At 46.4% G+C, this 18,716-nt stretch overlaps 1 protein-coding gene across 3 annotated transcripts in view; it reads right to left on the bottom strand.

Annotated features, from left to right (window-relative positions):
* The window catches only part of QRICH2 (glutamine rich 2), a 41,521-nt gene that overhangs the window by 15,106 nt on the left and 7,699 nt on the right, over nucleotides 1-18,716 (bottom strand). For all 3 annotated transcript variants that reach the window (XM_083597854.1, XM_083597856.1, XM_083597855.1), the window contains 9 exons: nucleotides 13,874-15,206; nucleotides 12,426-12,520; nucleotides 10,763-10,860; nucleotides 8,163-8,277; nucleotides 5,768-6,016; nucleotides 4,869-4,991; nucleotides 3,784-3,858; nucleotides 3,297-3,461; nucleotides 1,726-1,847 (listed from right to left, as the gene is read on the bottom strand). In XM_083597854.1, coding sequence (XP_083453980.1) covers nucleotides 1,726-1,847; nucleotides 3,297-3,461; nucleotides 3,784-3,858; nucleotides 4,869-4,991; nucleotides 5,768-6,016; nucleotides 8,163-8,277; nucleotides 10,763-10,860; nucleotides 12,426-12,520; nucleotides 13,874-15,206 — 2,375 coding nt within the window. The remainder of the gene's footprint in view (nucleotides 1-1,725; nucleotides 1,848-3,296; nucleotides 3,462-3,783; nucleotides 3,859-4,868; nucleotides 4,992-5,767; nucleotides 6,017-8,162; nucleotides 8,278-10,762; nucleotides 10,861-12,425; nucleotides 12,521-13,873; nucleotides 15,207-18,716) is intronic.

Here is an 18,716-nt window from a genome sequence, read left to right as displayed (position 1 = left end):
GTGTGTGTGTGTGTGTGTTTTACTGGAGAAATGCATTGCAAAAACACTGAGGGAGGACCAGCAAACTTTGAGGGGGGGGCTGAATCATAGAACTGTAGCGTTGGAAGGGACCCTGAGGGTCATTTAGTCCAGGGGTCAGCAAACTTTTTCAGCAGGGGGCCAGTCCACTGTCCCTCAGACCTTGTGGGGGGGCCAGACCATATTTTTTGGGGGGGAATGAACAAATGCCTATGCCCCACAAATAACCCAGAGATCCATTTTAAATAAAAGCACACGTTCTACTAATGTAAAAACACGCTGATTCCTGGACTGTCCGTGGGCCAGATTTAGAAGGCGATTGGGCTGGATCCGGCCCCTGAGACTTAGTTTGCCTACCCATGACTTAGTCCAACCCCCTGCAATGCAGGAATATGCCACTGTCCCATAGGGGGATTGAACCTGCAACCTAGGTGTTATTAGCACCATACTCTAACTAACTGAGCTATCAATTCCACCACTCCTTTGACTTGCCTGGAACCAGGGAGAAGAGAGGGTGTACTCTGGGGAGAGTAAAGAGAGTAAGACAGAGAGGCTTGGAGGGACACACTTGACCCCAGGCCTACTCTAATCATACTGCAATAGTAAACGTGAAAGGATTCCAGTCTTCCAAAGCAGTTTTTTTTTAAGCACCCCCCCAAATCATAATTTCTACTCTTTGAAAGCAGAGGTTTCTAGGCAACCTAATGGCATGGGAGAATAGATATATAGGCAGGTAGGCAAGGTATACTCCTTCAAGCCAAGGGTGTATTGTTTCACAAACTGCTAACTATGCCTAGAAGCAGCAAACACTTCTGAAAAGAGCTTGAGCAGAGAGAACTAAGAAAAGCCAAGGATGGTGTAGAGCAGGGGTCAGCAACCTTTTTCAGCCATGGGCCGGTCCACCGTCCCTCAGACCATGTGGTGGGCCGGACTGTATTTTGAGAAAAAATATGAACAAATTCCTTTGCCCCACAAATAACCTAGTGATGCATTTTAAATAAAAGCACACATTCTACTCATGTAAAAACACCAGGCAGGCCCCACAAGTAAACCAGAGATGCATTTTAAATAAAAGGACAGAGTCTACTCATGTAAAAACACGCTGATTCCTGGACCGTCCGTGGGCCGGATTGAGAAGGCGATTGGGCTGCATCTGGCCCACGGGCCTTAGGTTGCCTACCTGGTGTAGAGAAAGCATCTTTGGCAAGGCTTTCGGTGTTGGAACAGGGCTCACTGTTCCCAGCGTAAGTGTCAAAAACAAATACCCGGAGCCCAAAGAGTGCAGTAGAGAAGTAGGACGTATGCACCCCAGCTTGCTGGAGAATAACCATTCTCTTCAAAGTGCTAGGTTAGGATGCAAGCTACTCCAAAGTCCTTTCTTTCAGGAACTCATACTAGATATACAAAGTGTGCTGAGGTCAGGCCAGGCCAAAGGGCCATGGTCCATCCAACACATCTTATCCTGACAGGCAGTGTCTCAGCATTCTGCTCCTCTACTTAAGACCCTTCAACTATAAAACCAGCACACGGTTCCAAGGAGCATGTTGTAGGCAGTATGCATTGGCATGCTGGAGGCTTTCGTTTTCACACCACACCCACAAACGTGAGACATGTGTGGCAACATGCATCAGATTTAGCTTGACATCTGCCCACTGTTATCATACGTCTACCAGAAGATAAGAATTGTCTGTCTTCAGACCTTCTTACCTCCTGATCCCAGCAGCTTCGTCTCCTATTTCTTGTGGCATCCTCTCCTTCAGCTGTTTCCGGATATCCTTCCAGCGCTCCTCCAGCTGCTGTCGGAAGGGGTCCAGTTCCAAGCGGTCCAGCTGCACAGAAAGGGACAGAATGGTTCTGAAGAGAGCTGTGCGTTCAAGGCACTGAGCTGCAACTCTGCCCCATTAAGTGAGTCACTGCCATTCAAAATATTGTTCAGCCCACCTTTCTGGTGTTCAAGGCAACTTACAGCAGAAAAGTCGTGCATCCATTTCAACATAAGCTGGGAAAATGGCATAGTCATTAATCAGTGCCTAAGTGGTAAAGGCCTAGATATGGAGGAGATACCCCGGGAGAGCGTTTCAAAAGGCGAGGTGCCACCACATGGTAGACCCTGTGATGGGCAGGGGAGTGTGGAGAGACAGAAGAACAAATTGAAATATTTTGTTCCCCCTTTACCAATTAAATGAAGCAAAGATTTAACTGAGGGTCATTTAACGCTTTCTCACTGCTGAAAATGAGATACTTTGAAAACAGCATGAAAGACCATAAAAGCTATATTAAATAATTAATGGCTGGATGGCAATATTAGCATACAAAAACGCATATTAACTTACACTGCATTGTTTTAGAGAGGGAGTGAGTTAGAACATTTAAGGTAAGTGTATTGTGTATAAAGACTGGAAATGTTCATATGCTTTGTATGTTTAAATTAAAAGAAACTTAAAAGGGAAAGAAGAAAAAGGTGCAGGTTCTGAAGGCAGGCTAGCAGAGAAGAGCCTCAGATGACAATTGGTATGAACAGGCAGGTTTCTATAGAAGAATGCAAGCCTTCGGCCTAGGGATGCCCAACTATTTCATTTGGCCTGTCATGTTCAAGTGACCTGGTCTGCATTCCTGGACAGCAGATTAGAACACAATTATCCTCCACTTTTTGCACCCTTATTATTTTTGCAATATAGTTCTCAGGTAAAAGATAATAAAAATACTAAAATGCATTCAAAAATGTGTATTTAAGGACAAAGTTCATACACAAATATGTATTTTATGTGATCAAACACATGAAACAGAAAAAAAATAAAAAATATGCATTAAAAAGATTGATGCAAAAATGGGATAGAATGGGACCCACGAGTGAACACATGTAAAACACACATTGGTTGGCAATTAGACCAGGATGGCCTGTCCATCCCTACTTCATTCATCCTGTTTAAAGATATTTACTGGTAAAAGCTGGCATTTCAAATTGTGTCCAGAAACAAACTAGAAGCCAGTATTTAGAGGCAGGAATCATGCGTATTCCTACCCTTCAGCCTACCCTGGCTCACCTGATTGGCAGGGACAGGCACGAGCAATGAGACATGCATGGCTGGCTTACCAGCATAACCACTTACAGTAAGTGTTGGGAACAGGGCAGAAAGGGATGTGCTTCTGCATGAGTCACTGGGTACTCCCAGCCACATTCCACAGCACTGAACCACAAACATGGGAAGCTCTCGACACTTTGGGATGCCCTCATTGGCCTGGCTGTGAATCATGGGCAAGGCAAGAGCCTTGCTTACCTTGGAGTCCATTTCAATCAAGAGTTTGTCAAGCATCTTCTGCCAATCTTGTTCTTGCCCAGCCATCTTGTTCAACAGCTCCTGCATCATCTTATGCAACTGCTCCGTGGTGGCATCGAACTGGCTACGGCTGACCTTCGCAGCAAGGGCAGCCTTATCTGCTTTCTGGAAAAGTAGGGGGAAAGATGGGGGCATATCTCTGGTAGGATCTGTATTGCAAAGAACACCCCCGGCCCTTCCCATCAGTAGCTCTGAGTGTGCATGTCCAGAGAGCATCTCCCTCCAATCTATAAGGATGGCAAGCACCAGAATCCCTGTTCAAACTGCTAATGACTGCCCTGCAGGTTGGCTGCAGAGCTGGGAGCAGAATCCAGGCCCCATCTACTTCATACGCTAGCTCCCTCTGCAAGCAGAGCTTATGCAGGAGCACCAAGCCATGGCTCGATGCGCATGGGACAACTGTGATGTGTTATCAAGTACAACTCACCACATCGATTTCCATCACAAGGCTGTCTTTGTCCGCTTTTACATTTTCTAGTCTCTCCAAGGACTTGAACAACATCTGTAAAGAACACAAAGCAAAGTAATCAAAGGTGGTTACCCAGAGACTCACATTCCTACTCAGCAGGGCAGAGGAATCTGGTGCCCTTCAGATGTTTCCAACTTCATCTCCCATCAGTCCCAGGCAGCATGGCCTATGATCAGAGATGATGGGAGTTGTTTGTAGTCCAACATCATCTGGAAGGCTACAGAGTTCTTCATTCCCACTACACTTTTATTTAAAATTATATATATATATTCATTTACTAGCACATGTTCTGCAAGGTCTCATTGCATCCAAATACTGCAAATCACACAACTGTCATTCCAAAGTGAGCCGTCTTGTGCTTCTATCTCATGAGTGATAACAGACTGTAGGCTAGTGTATTGACAAAGCATGCTTTAGGTCAACTAGCTCAACATTTTGGGAATCGATACTGGGGGCAGAGTGGGGGTGGGAGGATGCTTACTTGCCAAGGAGGGCAACAGGGTGATTTGATGGGGCCCCTGGGAACCCTACCAAAGTTTAGTGAACATCAGGTAGAACTCTTAGTCACTTGTAAGAAAAAACAAAGTTGTTTTCAACAGCAGCAAGGAGCCAAGATACTGCACATCTTAGCATCACACCTTTTTCTTTGGACAATCTGGCTGGCAGCTACTTGGTGGCTTATTATACAGCTGGTTCTCCCATGAGGGGTCTGGGTGGCAGGGAACATGATGGCCCCTGGTGAACAGGCTGCCGCCCCCGCCCAAATACCAAATGTTGACACATCTGCTGTAAGAGGTGATTTGCTGATGCTGATTGATTTGTATTTGCTTGGACCAAATGCCAACAAACCCAGCTGGATATCCAGTACTGCTACCACCACTATAGTCTCATGGCCTCAGTCACCTGCTTTGCACTTGCTTAAGCAGAGGGAGGAGAGCCAGCTGCTTCCTCCTGGAGGAAGCACCACCAAATCCTTGTGAAGCAACAACACTGGGAATGTCCCATGTCATTTGACCCTCTAACCTGGCGTCAAGATCACCTACACTTATCTCCTTCTGCTTCTGGCGATGATCTTCTACAAGAGTGCCTGCAGTGGCGTTCAGCTTCTCACAGTCATCCTGAACTTGCAGGATGGTGCTTTGGATCTGGTTGAGCATCTCTTCATCCTGGTTGCAAAGGCAACAAAGTAATGAAAGCCAACATTGGCATGGGTCTCTTTAATTAAATCCTTCCCCAAGTGTGTTAATTCCCTTTCGTTTTGCTGCAATGCGTATTTTATCTACATTGGATCAGAACTACAGCCTGAAGATGACAGTACACCATCAAGCAAAAACTTTGTACTTAGGAGCAGACACCCGTGGGTTCTGCCTTTGCATGTGTCTCCTCTCTGGATGGAAACACGTGTGTTGTTCTCACCCCTGCCCCTAGTTATCATTGATGTTGCACTGTACTTCCATTCTGCCCCTAGGTGCTGATATTAATGCACTTTCAGCATACAAAAGCAAGCACAAATCCTGGCACTTTGTTACAGAGCACAAAGAACAAAAAGATGCCATATGAGAAAACAGAATCACAAAAAAGCCATGGACATAACCATTATCTATGGTAGGGTGGCTTGTTCAATCCTTCTTAATTCCTTGCTTATGTTACCTAGGACAAGAATCTCTCTATTTCCCTTTGGAGGATGGGAGAGGGATTCAGAGATCCCGTCTCTAGGGATGGGCAGGATAATAAATGATATGAATATGTGCAGCTGCACACATAATGCCGTCTGAGGACAGCAGGTTGAATCATGCATTTGGAGAGCACTCCCAAAATGGGCCCTCTTCAGGCCTTACCACTAAGTCTCAGATCAGGCCTCAGCATCCACACAGAGCCCCCTGAAGTCCTCCCTCTGCCCTCCTCCTGGAAACCTGAGGTCACGTTCTTGCGCCGGCCTTACCTGGCGGTGCTTGGGTTTCTTGGCTAGTTTGCCTTCTGCCTGCCTTAACATGAAGTTGTTAATCAAGTCCTGCAGCTGCTCATAGCGCTTGAACAGCTGGCTAACCTTCTCACTGACATCTAAGCTGCAAGCTGCACATGTGCTCTGGACCTGCGCCACCCCAGGCTCCGGGGTAGGTGGCATGCTCATGGACAGCAGCGTGGACGAGGAAGCCATCATGTTCTCTATGACACCTCTAAGCTTGTCTAACTGTGGGCAAGGGAGAGAAGGAGGAGTCCAGCTTTAGACAAGGGAGTCAGACGACAAAATGTTTCCTATCTTCCACAGAACTGGGGTTGAGTACGGGTGGCGGCAGCTATATCGTGCTGCTCTAATTGGCCCATTCCATTGTCTCTCAAGACAGATGGACACCAACAACAATTTATTACATTATTTTCAGGCAGAAGCAGGCAGGGTCTGGCAACGCAGCCATAATGCCAAGAATCCCAGTGGCATCTTAAGAGATAAAAGTTTCTAGAGCTCATGACTTGAGATGGGGTGGAAGTTTTAGAAAGCAGGGTCTGCTAAACTCTCACGGACCAATATGGACATGACATATACCCTAGAAGCCAAAGTTTCTATTCACTCTTGAAGGGAAGCTTTCATTGGTGCCAGTAGGAGCTCTTCCACACACAGAGTTAACAGCAAGATTTGTGAAAATGATTTTTGTTAGGACTATGGGGGTTTGTAAGAGTTAAGCCAGTCTTCTGCACGTTCTGCAGTCCAATGAAAATTGGTCCTTGCCCCCTTGCAATTTGAACAGATGCATTTAGCGCAATCTCTGGTTTAGCTCTCAGGCTGTCAAGGGGGAGCGGATGGAGGTTTCGGTGGCCAAGGAGTGGCACTTATTTCACCATGTGCCGGTTCACTGCCCAACACAGGACACTCTACAGTCCCCTCCCTTTCCCCCTGCCTCTACACAGTCGCTCACAAATATCTCTTACTGCCAAGGGCATTTGCCTCGGATTTCTGTGCCACTGTTGATGCCATTTTAGCTAACACGGACCCCTTTAGGATCAGGCTGTGGCTACACTGCCACCCTTCTGCACTTCACTCATTCCCATCTGGTGTGGCTCATGGCAAAGTTGCATCTGTTTACAAATGGGTATCGTAAAGGTGTCAGAAACATGAGGCCCTTGGCTGCTGCAGCTGCTCTGAAGCTCCCTGAGAATGCATGGCAGGAGTGGGTTCCCTGGGGAGTGCAGCAGGAACCTGCCGAAAGATCTCCTTCTGAAGCCCTTCCCTGGGTATTCCTATCTTTAGAAGTGAGGCTGGGGGAAAGGGCTTTTTTGTGGTGGCACCCCATCTGTGGAATGCCTTCTCCAGAAAGTGAGCATTCCAAAAAACTAAACTGGATGGCCATGGGAAAGAAACAGGGTTACCATTGGGGGAGAGGAACAGGACAGTGTGGCCTCCTTCTCTATACCTCTAGAAGAGGTTCGGTATGTGGGAAACAGCAGGTGATGCTTTACACAACATGGAGCCAAAGATTAATACCTGCTCATAGCTGCAAAACAAATGGCTGTTAAAAGCAGAAAGCTACAGGGGCTGGTTCAAAACACTGGCAACTCCAGAGCAAAAGGCCCTGCAAGGCAGCAGGAAAGCAAGGCAACCAGAGTCTGCCCCACTGAGCAGAAGCAGCCAGAGCTTGAGTTAGCCTCCCTTATCTGGAGGATTAGGAAGAGAGCTTTTCATTAAAAATAAAAAACAGGCAGCTGTCCATGTACCAGTTGTGGGGATCCTGCAGGGACATATATCCTAAGCCAGCCCAGAGAACTCTCAGCTACCTATCTACTTGCAAAAGTGGAATCAGTCCTCCCAAATTAGATCAAAACTGTTCCTAGGCTTGTGGGCTTCCCCTCATGACAGCAGGGGATGCTTATTAAATCGAGGACAGCATCATTGCAAACTCCTGCTTAGCAAACCCAATGACACAGCTGAACCCAACGGTACAAGAAAGTTACAATTTTAGGAGTGTACTTCTTCAGGGCAACCTGAAGAAGTGTGTCTGGCAAGCTGATCACTGGGAAGGGATTCTTACTCCCTCTTTACTGTTACTCTTCCTGGCTAACTACAAGGTGGATGTCAGCTTAAGGCATCAGCAGAAGAACTTGGACCAATCTTCTTTCCTAGAATTTCTAAGCAGATTTGGCCCTGTCTGGCTCCTGCCTTAGAAAGTCTCATGGTTGTCTTTTCACTGTGAAAGAGCCACCTCTACAGAGCCTTTGCAAAGTGCATATGTTTCAAGACGAGATCTGACAGGCAAGGGACCTGAAACCAAACTAATGGCCCGGGGAAACCATGTGACTGATTCTTGGCAGCCAGGAAGAAAGACCTCACATTTCCTCTCGCTGACCTGTTCTTGCAGGTAGATGGCAGTGTCGGTCACTGACTGCTCCAGCTTGGCTTTCCCCGTATCCTGCTTGTTTCTGAGCTCCTTTAGCTCTTTCTCTATATCCTGCACTGTTGCTCTGTACCGCAAAGCCAACAACAATAGAGAGGAGTTACTCACCAAACAGGAAAAAGAAAGTCGTTTTTGGAGTGTGGGTCTCTAGGAAATCAGAAACACTCACAACACAGTTCTGGGGTAAACTGGGGTCACTGAAACTAGACCACAACCAACTCCCTAAATGCACCTTCTTGGCCAGCTTTCGAGGGTAGGGGGTTTGCTTTGGCATATTTATTTGTAATCAAGTCACATTGCACTGCAAAATGCCCCAACAATATGTGAAATCATCCTGGCAATTTGACTTCTAGCTACTTTTTTTCCAGAAATGTAGAATCAATTTGAGGAAGACAGACCACTTGCAGGGGCCTTCATGGCTGTGAATTAGAGAACTTTAAGTTTGGGGGTGTGGAGCTTAAAATATCTCTTTCTAAGGTTTTACAAATGACAACTGTCTCCTAGGAATGCCAGGTGTTTCTTATGGCAATTGTCCCTTAGAAAACTGCAAGTTCACTCTCCACATTCTACTTGTTCTGTTTGTAGTTTTTTGTAGTTGTTATCTTACTGCATTGTGAAAAACTTTTAATGCTTTTAAAAATTAACATGAGAAAACTGTGAGTACAATAGAACATAAAAGATGTTCCATATTTCAGAACACAGCGAATCCATCAAAATTTATAAGACTCACAAAATATCTACACAGTGTTCCTTCTTTCAGAGATTCTGACCCAGGAGTGCTGGGCTCCTCAGCACATTCACACTTACAATTAGAGGCATGGGGGCCATTTCCCACACAATTGTAATTAAGCTCCTGACGAGAGGAACAATATGGACCGAGTCCATCATTTGAGTCCTTCCTTCCTTCCTTCCTGGCACCCAAGGGATAGATGCAGACACTGCCAAACCATAACTGAGTCATCCTAGTTACATGTGGGGGCAGAGTGAAGTGAAAGCCCCAAAACAATGAAGTCACATCACACTTCCTCACACCCACAGACATACTATTGGAGGGACTGCATGTCAGTAGCATCCGTGATCTTCTCACAAGCACTCATATACTGGTCGCTGACGTTTATTAAGAGAGTGCTGGAACTGTGGCTGTGTGAGGGGTATGCTAAAAACTCACAGCACTCTTAGCAAACTACAACTCCCATGATTCCTTGGGAGAAGCCTGCCACGACAGTTAAAGTGGTATACTGGTGCTTTGATTGTATGGTGTTCTTTTACAGGAGGGATGCCAGAACTGGAAAAGGGGCTCCCACACTGACCTCTGGCAAGCCTCAGCTCCATCTACTGGGTCCAGTCTTAAGCAGCTGCTTAGGCCTCCCTATCTCCCCACACATGATTTATTTGGGGGATGCAAGACCTTTCTGTGGTGTACTCACACCTTTTAAGAGTTTGGCCTTGTCACAATACCTCTCAAAACTCATTTCTGCACATTCACATTTTATAACTATTTTGATATATATATATATATATATATATATATGGCAGCATAAAAATGTTTTAAGTAATTTCTAACTATGTTACAAATTAACGGGTTTGGGTGGTTGTGTTTGAAATCTCTTCTGTGTGTAAAGGTAAAGGTAAAGGGTCCATTAGGTCCGGTCGTGGCTGACTCTGGGGTTGCGGCGCTCATCTCGCTTTATTGGCCAAGGGAGCCGGTGTACAGCTTCCAGGTCATGTGGCCAGCATGACTAAGCCGCTTCTGGCGAACCAGAGCAGCACACCGAAACGCCGTTTACCTTCCCGCTGGAGTGGTACCTATTTATCTACTTGCACTTTGACGTGCTTTCGGACTGCTAGGTTGGCAGGAGCAGGGACTGAGCAACAGGAGCTCACCCTGTCGTGGGGATTCGAACCGCCGACCTTCTGATCTGCAAGACCTAGGCTCTGTGGTTTAACCCACAGCGCCACCCGCATCCCCATTTCTTCTGTGTGTACATTGGTGCTATAAAGCGAAGGAGCTACTTTGCCAACCTTCTGCCTTCCAGATGTTGCTGGACTATGACTCCCATCGTTGGAAATTGATCATTGGCCATTCTAGCTGGGGCTAGTGGAAGTTATAGTCCAAAACATCTGGAGGGCACCAGGTCCGAAAAAGCTGCTCCACACACAGAGTTTTCTATTTAATCTGCCTAGGGGGAAAGAATACTGATGACATTCCAAAATATAATTGAAAAAAATTCAGTTGAATTCTTTTTTTTTTTTTAGTGTGTATATGCTAGAAAGCCAGTGAAATTTCAAACCACTTCTAATTTTCACTGAGCAATTCTTTGCGGCATCTTATTTCAGCTGCACTTTTGAGAAAGACCCCTCAACTTCCATGGAACTATTAACTGGTAAAGATCCCATTCTGGCTTCCCACTGTACAGCAAACAATTATGTAACTCCACAATTCAGTTGGTTGTGGTGACACCAAACATGACAGGCCAATGTTTTAGCTGATAAGACTGAGACTGGACTCGCCTACTAGGCGGCTTCCTTCAGTATAGTGGCTACTTATTTACCTCAGAAAACCTATCTGCATGTTGATCTGACCAGCTCCTTCCAGTTTGTCATCTGTTTCTGCCAGCTCTCCTTCAAGTACATTCTGGATCTTGTTTAACTAGAATCACAATTGGGGTAGGGGGATCAAAAGCCATACTTGCCTTGAAGAACTTTGGTCATGAAACACTAATTTTCCTTTATGGAAAGTCCCTGGGAGAAAGGGGCACATCCTCACCTCCCCGTGTTGTAAACAGTAGATAGTTTACATCCACATATATCAGAGCTAAGGTTCAGGTCTAGAGCTTAAGAAAGTGCTTCCTATGAGGAATGTTAAACTGATTCATTGGTAACTGGAGCATCATCATGATTCACAATGTTGGGGTTCTACTGGCTGAGTTTCAAGTTTAGAGTCACAAAATCAGGCTGAAGATTAACCACCACCCATAATATCTCAAATAAAACAGAGCACGTCTTTTAAAGACCCTTAAAGACACCTCAACAACAGCAACAAAAAGTAAACTGTATGACTACATTGTGAATATACTGAAAAGGTTATATGTTTCTTAAATGAAGATCATGAGCAATAGTAATGTTGTAAAGGGAAAATAGTAGAGCGATGAATTCCCCTGTTAAAGGAACTAAGAATTACAAAAAAAGGAGAGAAAGCTTAAGCTTGACATTGGGAATACTGTCATCATATTCAGGAAGAAGGGGGGGGCAATTATAATTAAATAACAATCCCCTCCAACGATCCTGAAGGCAGATTTATTTTCAGCACATGTTTACTGCTACAACCAAGCAAAACTAGATCCTGAGCAATTGACAAAGCGTCAGCAGGAGACTCAAGGAAATGACAACAACAGGATGCAGGATCAAACTAAGCCTGGTGAAGTTAGGTGGTCACTGTGACCTAGACAGACAGGGGAACCACACTAGGCCCACCCAAATACTCCACTGAGCTTCAAGCAGCTAGTGCACATTCTATTTTAAATTGCAATTTGCAGAAGCACAGAAAAATAACAACTGAGTCTCACTGATCTCATCCATGGTAGGAATTGTGAGCACCTGATACCTCCTGTAGCTAACAAACATCACTGTAATTCAGAAATGATGAATTGCAGGAAATCAGAAATATAAAATAATTTCTACAAGTTTTGCCATTAAAGTAGCATGCAAACCAGCTTACAGTTCTCAAAATCTCAGCTTTCAATTTAAGTGGCTTGAATTTCTGATACTCAGAAGCTTGTTTCAAGTAGTAGGGCAGGCATCTCCAAACTTGGCCCTCCAGATGTTTTGGGACTACAATTCCCATCAACCCTGACCACTGGTCCTGTTAGCTAGGGATGATGGGAGTTGTAGTCCCAAAACGTTTGGAGGGCTGAGTTTGGGGATGCCCGTAGTAGGGTGTTGTCAATGGTGGCCAATTGACTGTGCAACTTCAAGAAAGTCCCCCCCCACCTTGGTGTTTAGGAAGTTGGTCAAAATATATTCCATTCATAACGCTTTAATGATTGACTGCTGATACAATGAACTTTATGTTTTGGATATGTTTTGATGGCTTCTAAGAACAGGATGCTTCTTGGGACTGGGCCAAGAAGCAAAATTACCTCTTATATGAAAACCTGATTGAAAACATTCTTGCTGCAAATAAGGCAGCATATTCTCTCCCTGACAGTCGCCTACCTTCTCTTTCTCAGTTTTCATGTCTTCTTCCATGGCCTGGAGTGCAGCCAGCTTTTCAGGAAGATCAGGTGGGATGAGAGCAATGTTCCGGTAAACTATCCAGCAAAAACACAGTAGAATTATAAATATATACAAGTGAGCCACCAGGTGACAAAACAATGTAGTGCCCAATTCAGGGCTCCAGCCAACCAGCCATGCCCTCTGTAGGGATAGTCCATCCCATCCCCCCCCCCCCCGCTTCTTTAGGGATAGTCCATTCCAAGTGAACTGAACAGTATCAGTGCACACTGTTTTGGGGTTTCGTTTTTTTTTTTGTTGTTCTTGCAAACTTTGGGGTCCCCCCTCTCCCCACAAACAAGCCTACAGCTCCCTCTTGTGGGTGGATGATGCCAGTTTAGTTAAATAAGATTCAGCACTCACAGAACGAAAGTTTGCTGTTAGTACATACAATTGTACCTTGGTTCTCGAATGCCTTCATACTCATCCGTTTTGGCTCCCAAACATCCCAAACCCGGAAGTAAGTGTTCTGGTTTGCAAATGTTTTCTGGAAGCCGAACGTCTGATGCAGCTTCCGATTGAATGCAGGAAGCTCCTGCAGCCAATGGGAAGCCAAGCCTTGGTTTTCTAATGTTTTTGGAAGTCAAAAGGACTTCCGGAATGGATTACGTTCGAGAACCAAGGTATGACTGTATAGGTAAAGGTAAAGGGACCCCTGACCATTAGGTCCAGTCGTGGCCGACTCTGGGGTTGCAGCGCTCATCTTGCTTTATTGGCCGAGGGAGCCGGCGTACAGCTTCTGGGTCATGTGGCCAGCATGACTAAGCCGCTTTTGGCGAACCAGAGCAGTGCACAGAAACGCCGTTTACCTTCCCGCCGGAGCAGTACCTATTTATCTACTTGCACTTTGACGTGCTTTCGAACTGCTAGGTTGGCAGGAGCAGGGACTGAGCAACGGGAGCTCACCCCGTCGCAGGGATTTGAACTACCGACCTTCTGATCGGCAAGTCCTAGGTTCTGTGGTTTAACCCACAGCACCACCCGCGTCCCGATGACTATATACAAGTAGGAATTAAAACATGGAAGGCTCCTATTCCAGCCAAGCTACCTTCCAGATTACTCAATGCTTCTCCATTTAGCCTCCCTGCACATGCTGAACATGCTCATTCCTCATATGGATGAGTGGCCTTTGGCCCTCCAGACATTATGCCCATAATCACTGGCCATACTGCCCAAGAAATGCTGCCAGAAAACGTCCAACAAGTTGCATGCTCCTGGTTAGCTCTAACCCCCAAATCAACCCTCCAAACATTTGGATGGGCTTACATTTTTAGATTTCCCTTCCCAGAAAAAAATGGAAGCCCAACCTGTTGGAAATTTGCCGAAGCAGGTTCCAGATATTTACCATTTAAAAGAGAAACCCAGAAAACCGGTACACATGCAATACATACGTGCATCTGTGAGGAAGTCTTGCAGCCTGCGGAGATCGGCGTAGCCACACTTGAATTGATCTAGGAGGCTGATCTGGTCTCGCAGAGCATAGTACAAGTCCGTCAGTTGAGCGAGAGACCGCAGGGCATCCACAGTCTCAGAGTAGCGGGCTGGAGCCAAAGTGGAGCCAGACTCGGACAGTGGCATGGGGGTTGTGGCGGAGAGCAGCGGAGATGCTGGAGGTGTAGCTCCAAGGACAGGCCCAGGGGGCAATACAAGCTGCATTCCAGGCTGCGCACCAGCCCCCTCACCAGGCTGGTAACCAAGAGGACTGGGCCAAAGAATCCCAGGCTGACCAAGGTACCCAGCTTGGGCATCAGGAGAACCAGGATAGAATGGAGGGGGTCCGGTAAATCCAGTTTGTATCCATGGAATGACAGCGCCTCCAGGGAAGGCTTCACCAGGCTGGGCGCCAAGGACTCCAGGATAGGCTCCGGGATAGGCTCCGGCATAGGGTGCCAGGCCTCCAGGATAGGCTGTTTCATCTCCAGGTGCGCCAGGCTGGGCCCCAGGTGCTCCAGGTTGAGCCCCAGGTGCCCCAGGCTGGGCTCCAGGTGCTCCAGGGTATGGAGCTTGGGCTCCAGGTGCACCAGGCTGGGCTCCAGGAGCCCCAGGATAGGCCCCAGGTCCTCCGGGATAGGGTGCTTGGGCTCCAGGGGCTCCGGGATAGGCCCCGGATGCCCCAGGGTATGGTGCTTGGGCTCCAGGAGCACCAGGCTGGGCTCCAGGAGCCCCAGGATAGGCCCCAGGTGCTCCAGGATAGGGTGCTTGGGCTCCAGGGGCTCCGGGATAGGCTCCAGGAGCACCAGGATAGGCCCCGGGTGCCCCAGGGTAGGGTGCTCCAGGATAGGCCCCGGGTGCCCCAGGATAGGGTGCTCCGGGATAGGCCCCGGGTGCCCCAGGATAGGGTGCTTGGGCTCCAGGGGATCCGGGATAGGCCCCAGGAGCCCCAGGATAGGGTGCTTGGGCTCCAGGGGCTCCGGGATAGGCCCCAGGTGCCCCAGGATAGGGTGCTTGGGCTCCAGGGGCTCCGGGATAGGCCCCAGGTGCCCCGGGATAGGGTGCCTGGGCCCCAGGAGCTCCTGGCTGGGTCCCTGGAGCACCAGCAACACCAGGCTGGCCTGGCTGAGCTCCAGGAATGCCTGCTGGAGCACTTCTTGGAGCCCCTGGTGCACCAGCCGGTGTTCCTTCTCTTCTGTGAGTGCCAGGCAAAGTTCCCGGAGATCCAGGAGTGGCTCTGCTTTCTGGAGAGGTTGCAGAATCAGTTGGAGAGTGTTGGACTGGACTTGTCACCTAGAAACATATAGAGAGGAGTGACAAAAGCAGGGGTGGCTTTAGCTTGGGGCATTATCACAGGCATCTCACATCTTGCAGTTGACTTCATAAGAACATCTCATGTCCACTGTGTATCAGGAACACTACCACCACCTTCAACTGCAGGGCTGCACCAGAGCAAATCCAAGATGGCGGCCAGCACCCATGCCACAACCCCTCAGCAAATCCAAGGGCGTTACATGCTGCACAATCTGAGGTGTTGACTGGATTGCCCTTAGTTGGGTAAGGCCACAAGAAATGGCCTTTTGAAGTTTCCTAAGTGTCCAAGGACAGTGTGGTGCAACAGGTAAGATTGCTGGATTCAGATCTAGGAGGCCTTTGATAGGAAATGGCATTCTACGTGTCACAAGGCGCTGCTGAAATTTGAATGATCCAAGTCCGCCCCAGTGTCGCTACTGAAAAGCTCATAAACCCTCCTTTGTATAGGAGCAGCGGCTGGGCAATTTCATTCATAAGCTTCAGTGCTTTTTCTTTGCCCACAATGGGAGTTAACTGTGGTTAACTCACTGATGAGAGGAAGACAATCTGCATGTGCTCAGAGGCAACCTTTCATTACTATTACTTGCCATGTTCAAGGGGTCTAGGCTGGTATTGAAAATAAGGACCAGAACTGAATGGCATAAACCAGTCCTTTTCCCTCAAATACTTGAATCCCTAGCCTGTATCCCTCTGGTTCTGCAATTGTTAGCTTATGCTACCTCTGTCCAAGATCTACAGGGAAATTATGCAGGAATGCATAAGAGCCATCATACACTCAGTCAGAACTACTTTTTGTTCCTGAAATATTATTGCTGTTCAGATCAAAAAGCAGAAACTGACACCTGATCCTACACTTAATAAGAAAAAGGAAAAAAGCAGGAGCCCATGGATTACAGCTGATTCTCCATCATGAAGACTTGCTTTTAGACATAGAAACAGCCTGAAAAGTACTGCTTCACTCAATTATACCATGTTGACTGAGAGACTGGAAAGACTCACTCATGGAATCAGAGTACATATAAACCAAGAGGGAATATTTCACTGCAGTGATTTCCTTCTATTGAGATTCTGATGTAGAACAAAGAATTACACTGGCCAGAAACAATTTCTATGCACATTTCAGAATAGACCAACCAAGTGCTGATTTTCCCAAAAGGTAAGAAAGCAAGTAGCTGGGTAAATTTTCTAGAATTCCTGCTATTGTACCTTTGTCAGGAATCCTAAATATTTCATTTTGCTGTTCACTGAATTCTTTTAAGTCTGGAGGTAAGAAACGGCTGGGTCCAGAGCCCAAAGCCTGGCGTCAAACCAATCATTAAGCCATGGAAAGATGCTACAGTGAAGTAGTATCTTTTTTAGATCTGTACTTTGCACATGCACAGATGATCTACGGTGATGAATCTATCATACCACTTTAAAACAGTTCATTATTTTGTGGAAACTGGCTATATATCCAAATGCAGGCATTTAACATGCATGCAAGTTTTGCCCTAACTGGCCTTATGGGACACTAGCTGCTCTGTGACTCTATGGAAATGTGAAATTAATGATGCTTACGACAATTCTAAATGGGTGCTTTGGAGCTGCACTGTTTTAAATGTTCTTCAGGGGCCGAAACAATAGCCCTGAGGTGTTCTCACATTGTTGTTTAGGTGCTAAATTGCTTTTCTCTCTCCAAACTCCTGCATGCCTTTGCTCTCAAGTGAAAGAAATACAAACTCGCATAGTCTTTATAACACTGCAACACGGTTATGCTCAGGACAAAGATTTTTCTTCAAGATATTCATCCAGGAAATGCAGTATGCACAGGAGAACCAAGTACAAATCAAAACAACAAAGAGCCTTGTGACACCTTAATAGCTAACAAATTTATTATGGCACAAGCTTTTACGGACTAGAGTTCGCTTCATCAGACTCTTCACGGGGCAAGACGACCTAAGCATTTAACACCAATTATAGCATGACTACACTAGCTACCAATTAGTTTCTGGGCTCAACTCTGATTTTGTTGAGTGCTGATTTTGACCTAATTAAGCCTTATGCAGCTAAGGACTCCAATACCTTTTGGACTGCCTCTTCACACATGAACCTACCAGGGCACAGCAATCATCAGAAAAACTTTGTTGTGTGCCTTCAACAAGAGAGGTGCGGAGGGTGGCAACATGAGAATGAGCCTTATGAGAAGGCTGGCTCCCCATGTGAGGAATGCTCTCTCCACACCTGGTACCATCATTGTCTGCTCCAGGTTCCAGGCTAAAAACATACACAAGATAAATACTGACCTTGACCAGTGGGGGAAAGCATTGTTTGTTGTTCTGCCTCAGGCAGAAAAATGTCTGGAGATGGCCTTGTGCAAACAGCTTTGTGCTTCTAACATAGGACCCTTTCTAAACACTTACCTTCTTTTGGTGGCAGTGGGAGAATAAAGCACCCATGTCAGCCATGGGATGCAGTCAAAGGGGAGGGGGTAGAACTAGCATTGTTCAAGGGGATGGGTTGGTTTCTGAGGTTGTAGAAGAGGCATGTGCTCAAGCACTGGAGAGTATAAGCAAAGCCAACCTCCTATGAGGAAAACGGAGATACCCTCCACCTCCCACACTGTCCCCAATTTAAAACCATGTGGATACATGCTTCACCATGATGCACCAGAAAACGATGACATGGCCACCTTCCAATTGGCAATTACCAACTTCACAGAAAATACCCATATTGGGGTATAATATCTGCTATTTTTCAGCAAGTACGATTAGCTTTCTGAATGCTGTATGGACAAAGAGGCTGCCAGGCTGAGATGATGTCACCAAGATGGATTAGTGATGCCTGCCAGGAAAACAGATAATGTCCAGAAAGACCAATCTTTGAACACTTGTAGCTAGATTAACTTGTGATTTCCATCCTCATGTATCTGCCCATTTTTATGCTTAAAAAGTGGCATTTTTATGTCATGCATTCAGTGCTTCATTTTATTTTTTTTTAAAGAGAGATGTTGGGGCTCAAGTCTGTTTGGAAACATCACTTTCTGTTCCAAAAGCTTTCCTTGCACCCTGCCCAACAATATTCCTGATGTGTGAAAATACTCTGCAGTTATTCAGTAGCAAGAGAAATGCACCCTGCATCTGGCTTAAGGGCACTTTCATTTAGCTTTACTTTTTGTATTCTGGGCTTGAAACTGTAGCTGAGCTGCTGGCAGATGCTGTGGCTGAGTCCTGGCAGAACAAATAAAGCCCTGTACAGTAGTATCTTCATCCAGCATCTGCCAAGATAGTGACCAGACAGATGGCAAGCAGTGGAGGTGAATGGAAAGGTCCAGAACAATCTATGTGAGCCATACACTAGCTTGTCATCAACTTTGTTGCATGCTTATTAAATACAAAAGGCAGAAAACGAAGCCCCACATTTGGCTGATCAGAGGCCACTGAAAATTAGCACAAAATAAATGTTACCCCCACCCCTGGAACTGGCCATAAGATGATGAAGAAATGTGCTTCA

Source organism: Podarcis filfolensis, assembly GCF_964270895.1.
Source record: "Podarcis filfolensis genome assembly, chromosome: 2".
Classification (NCBI taxonomy): domain Eukaryota; kingdom Metazoa; phylum Chordata; class Lepidosauria; order Squamata; family Lacertidae; genus Podarcis; species Podarcis filfolensis.
This window is presented reverse-complemented; position numbering and strand designations above follow the sequence as displayed.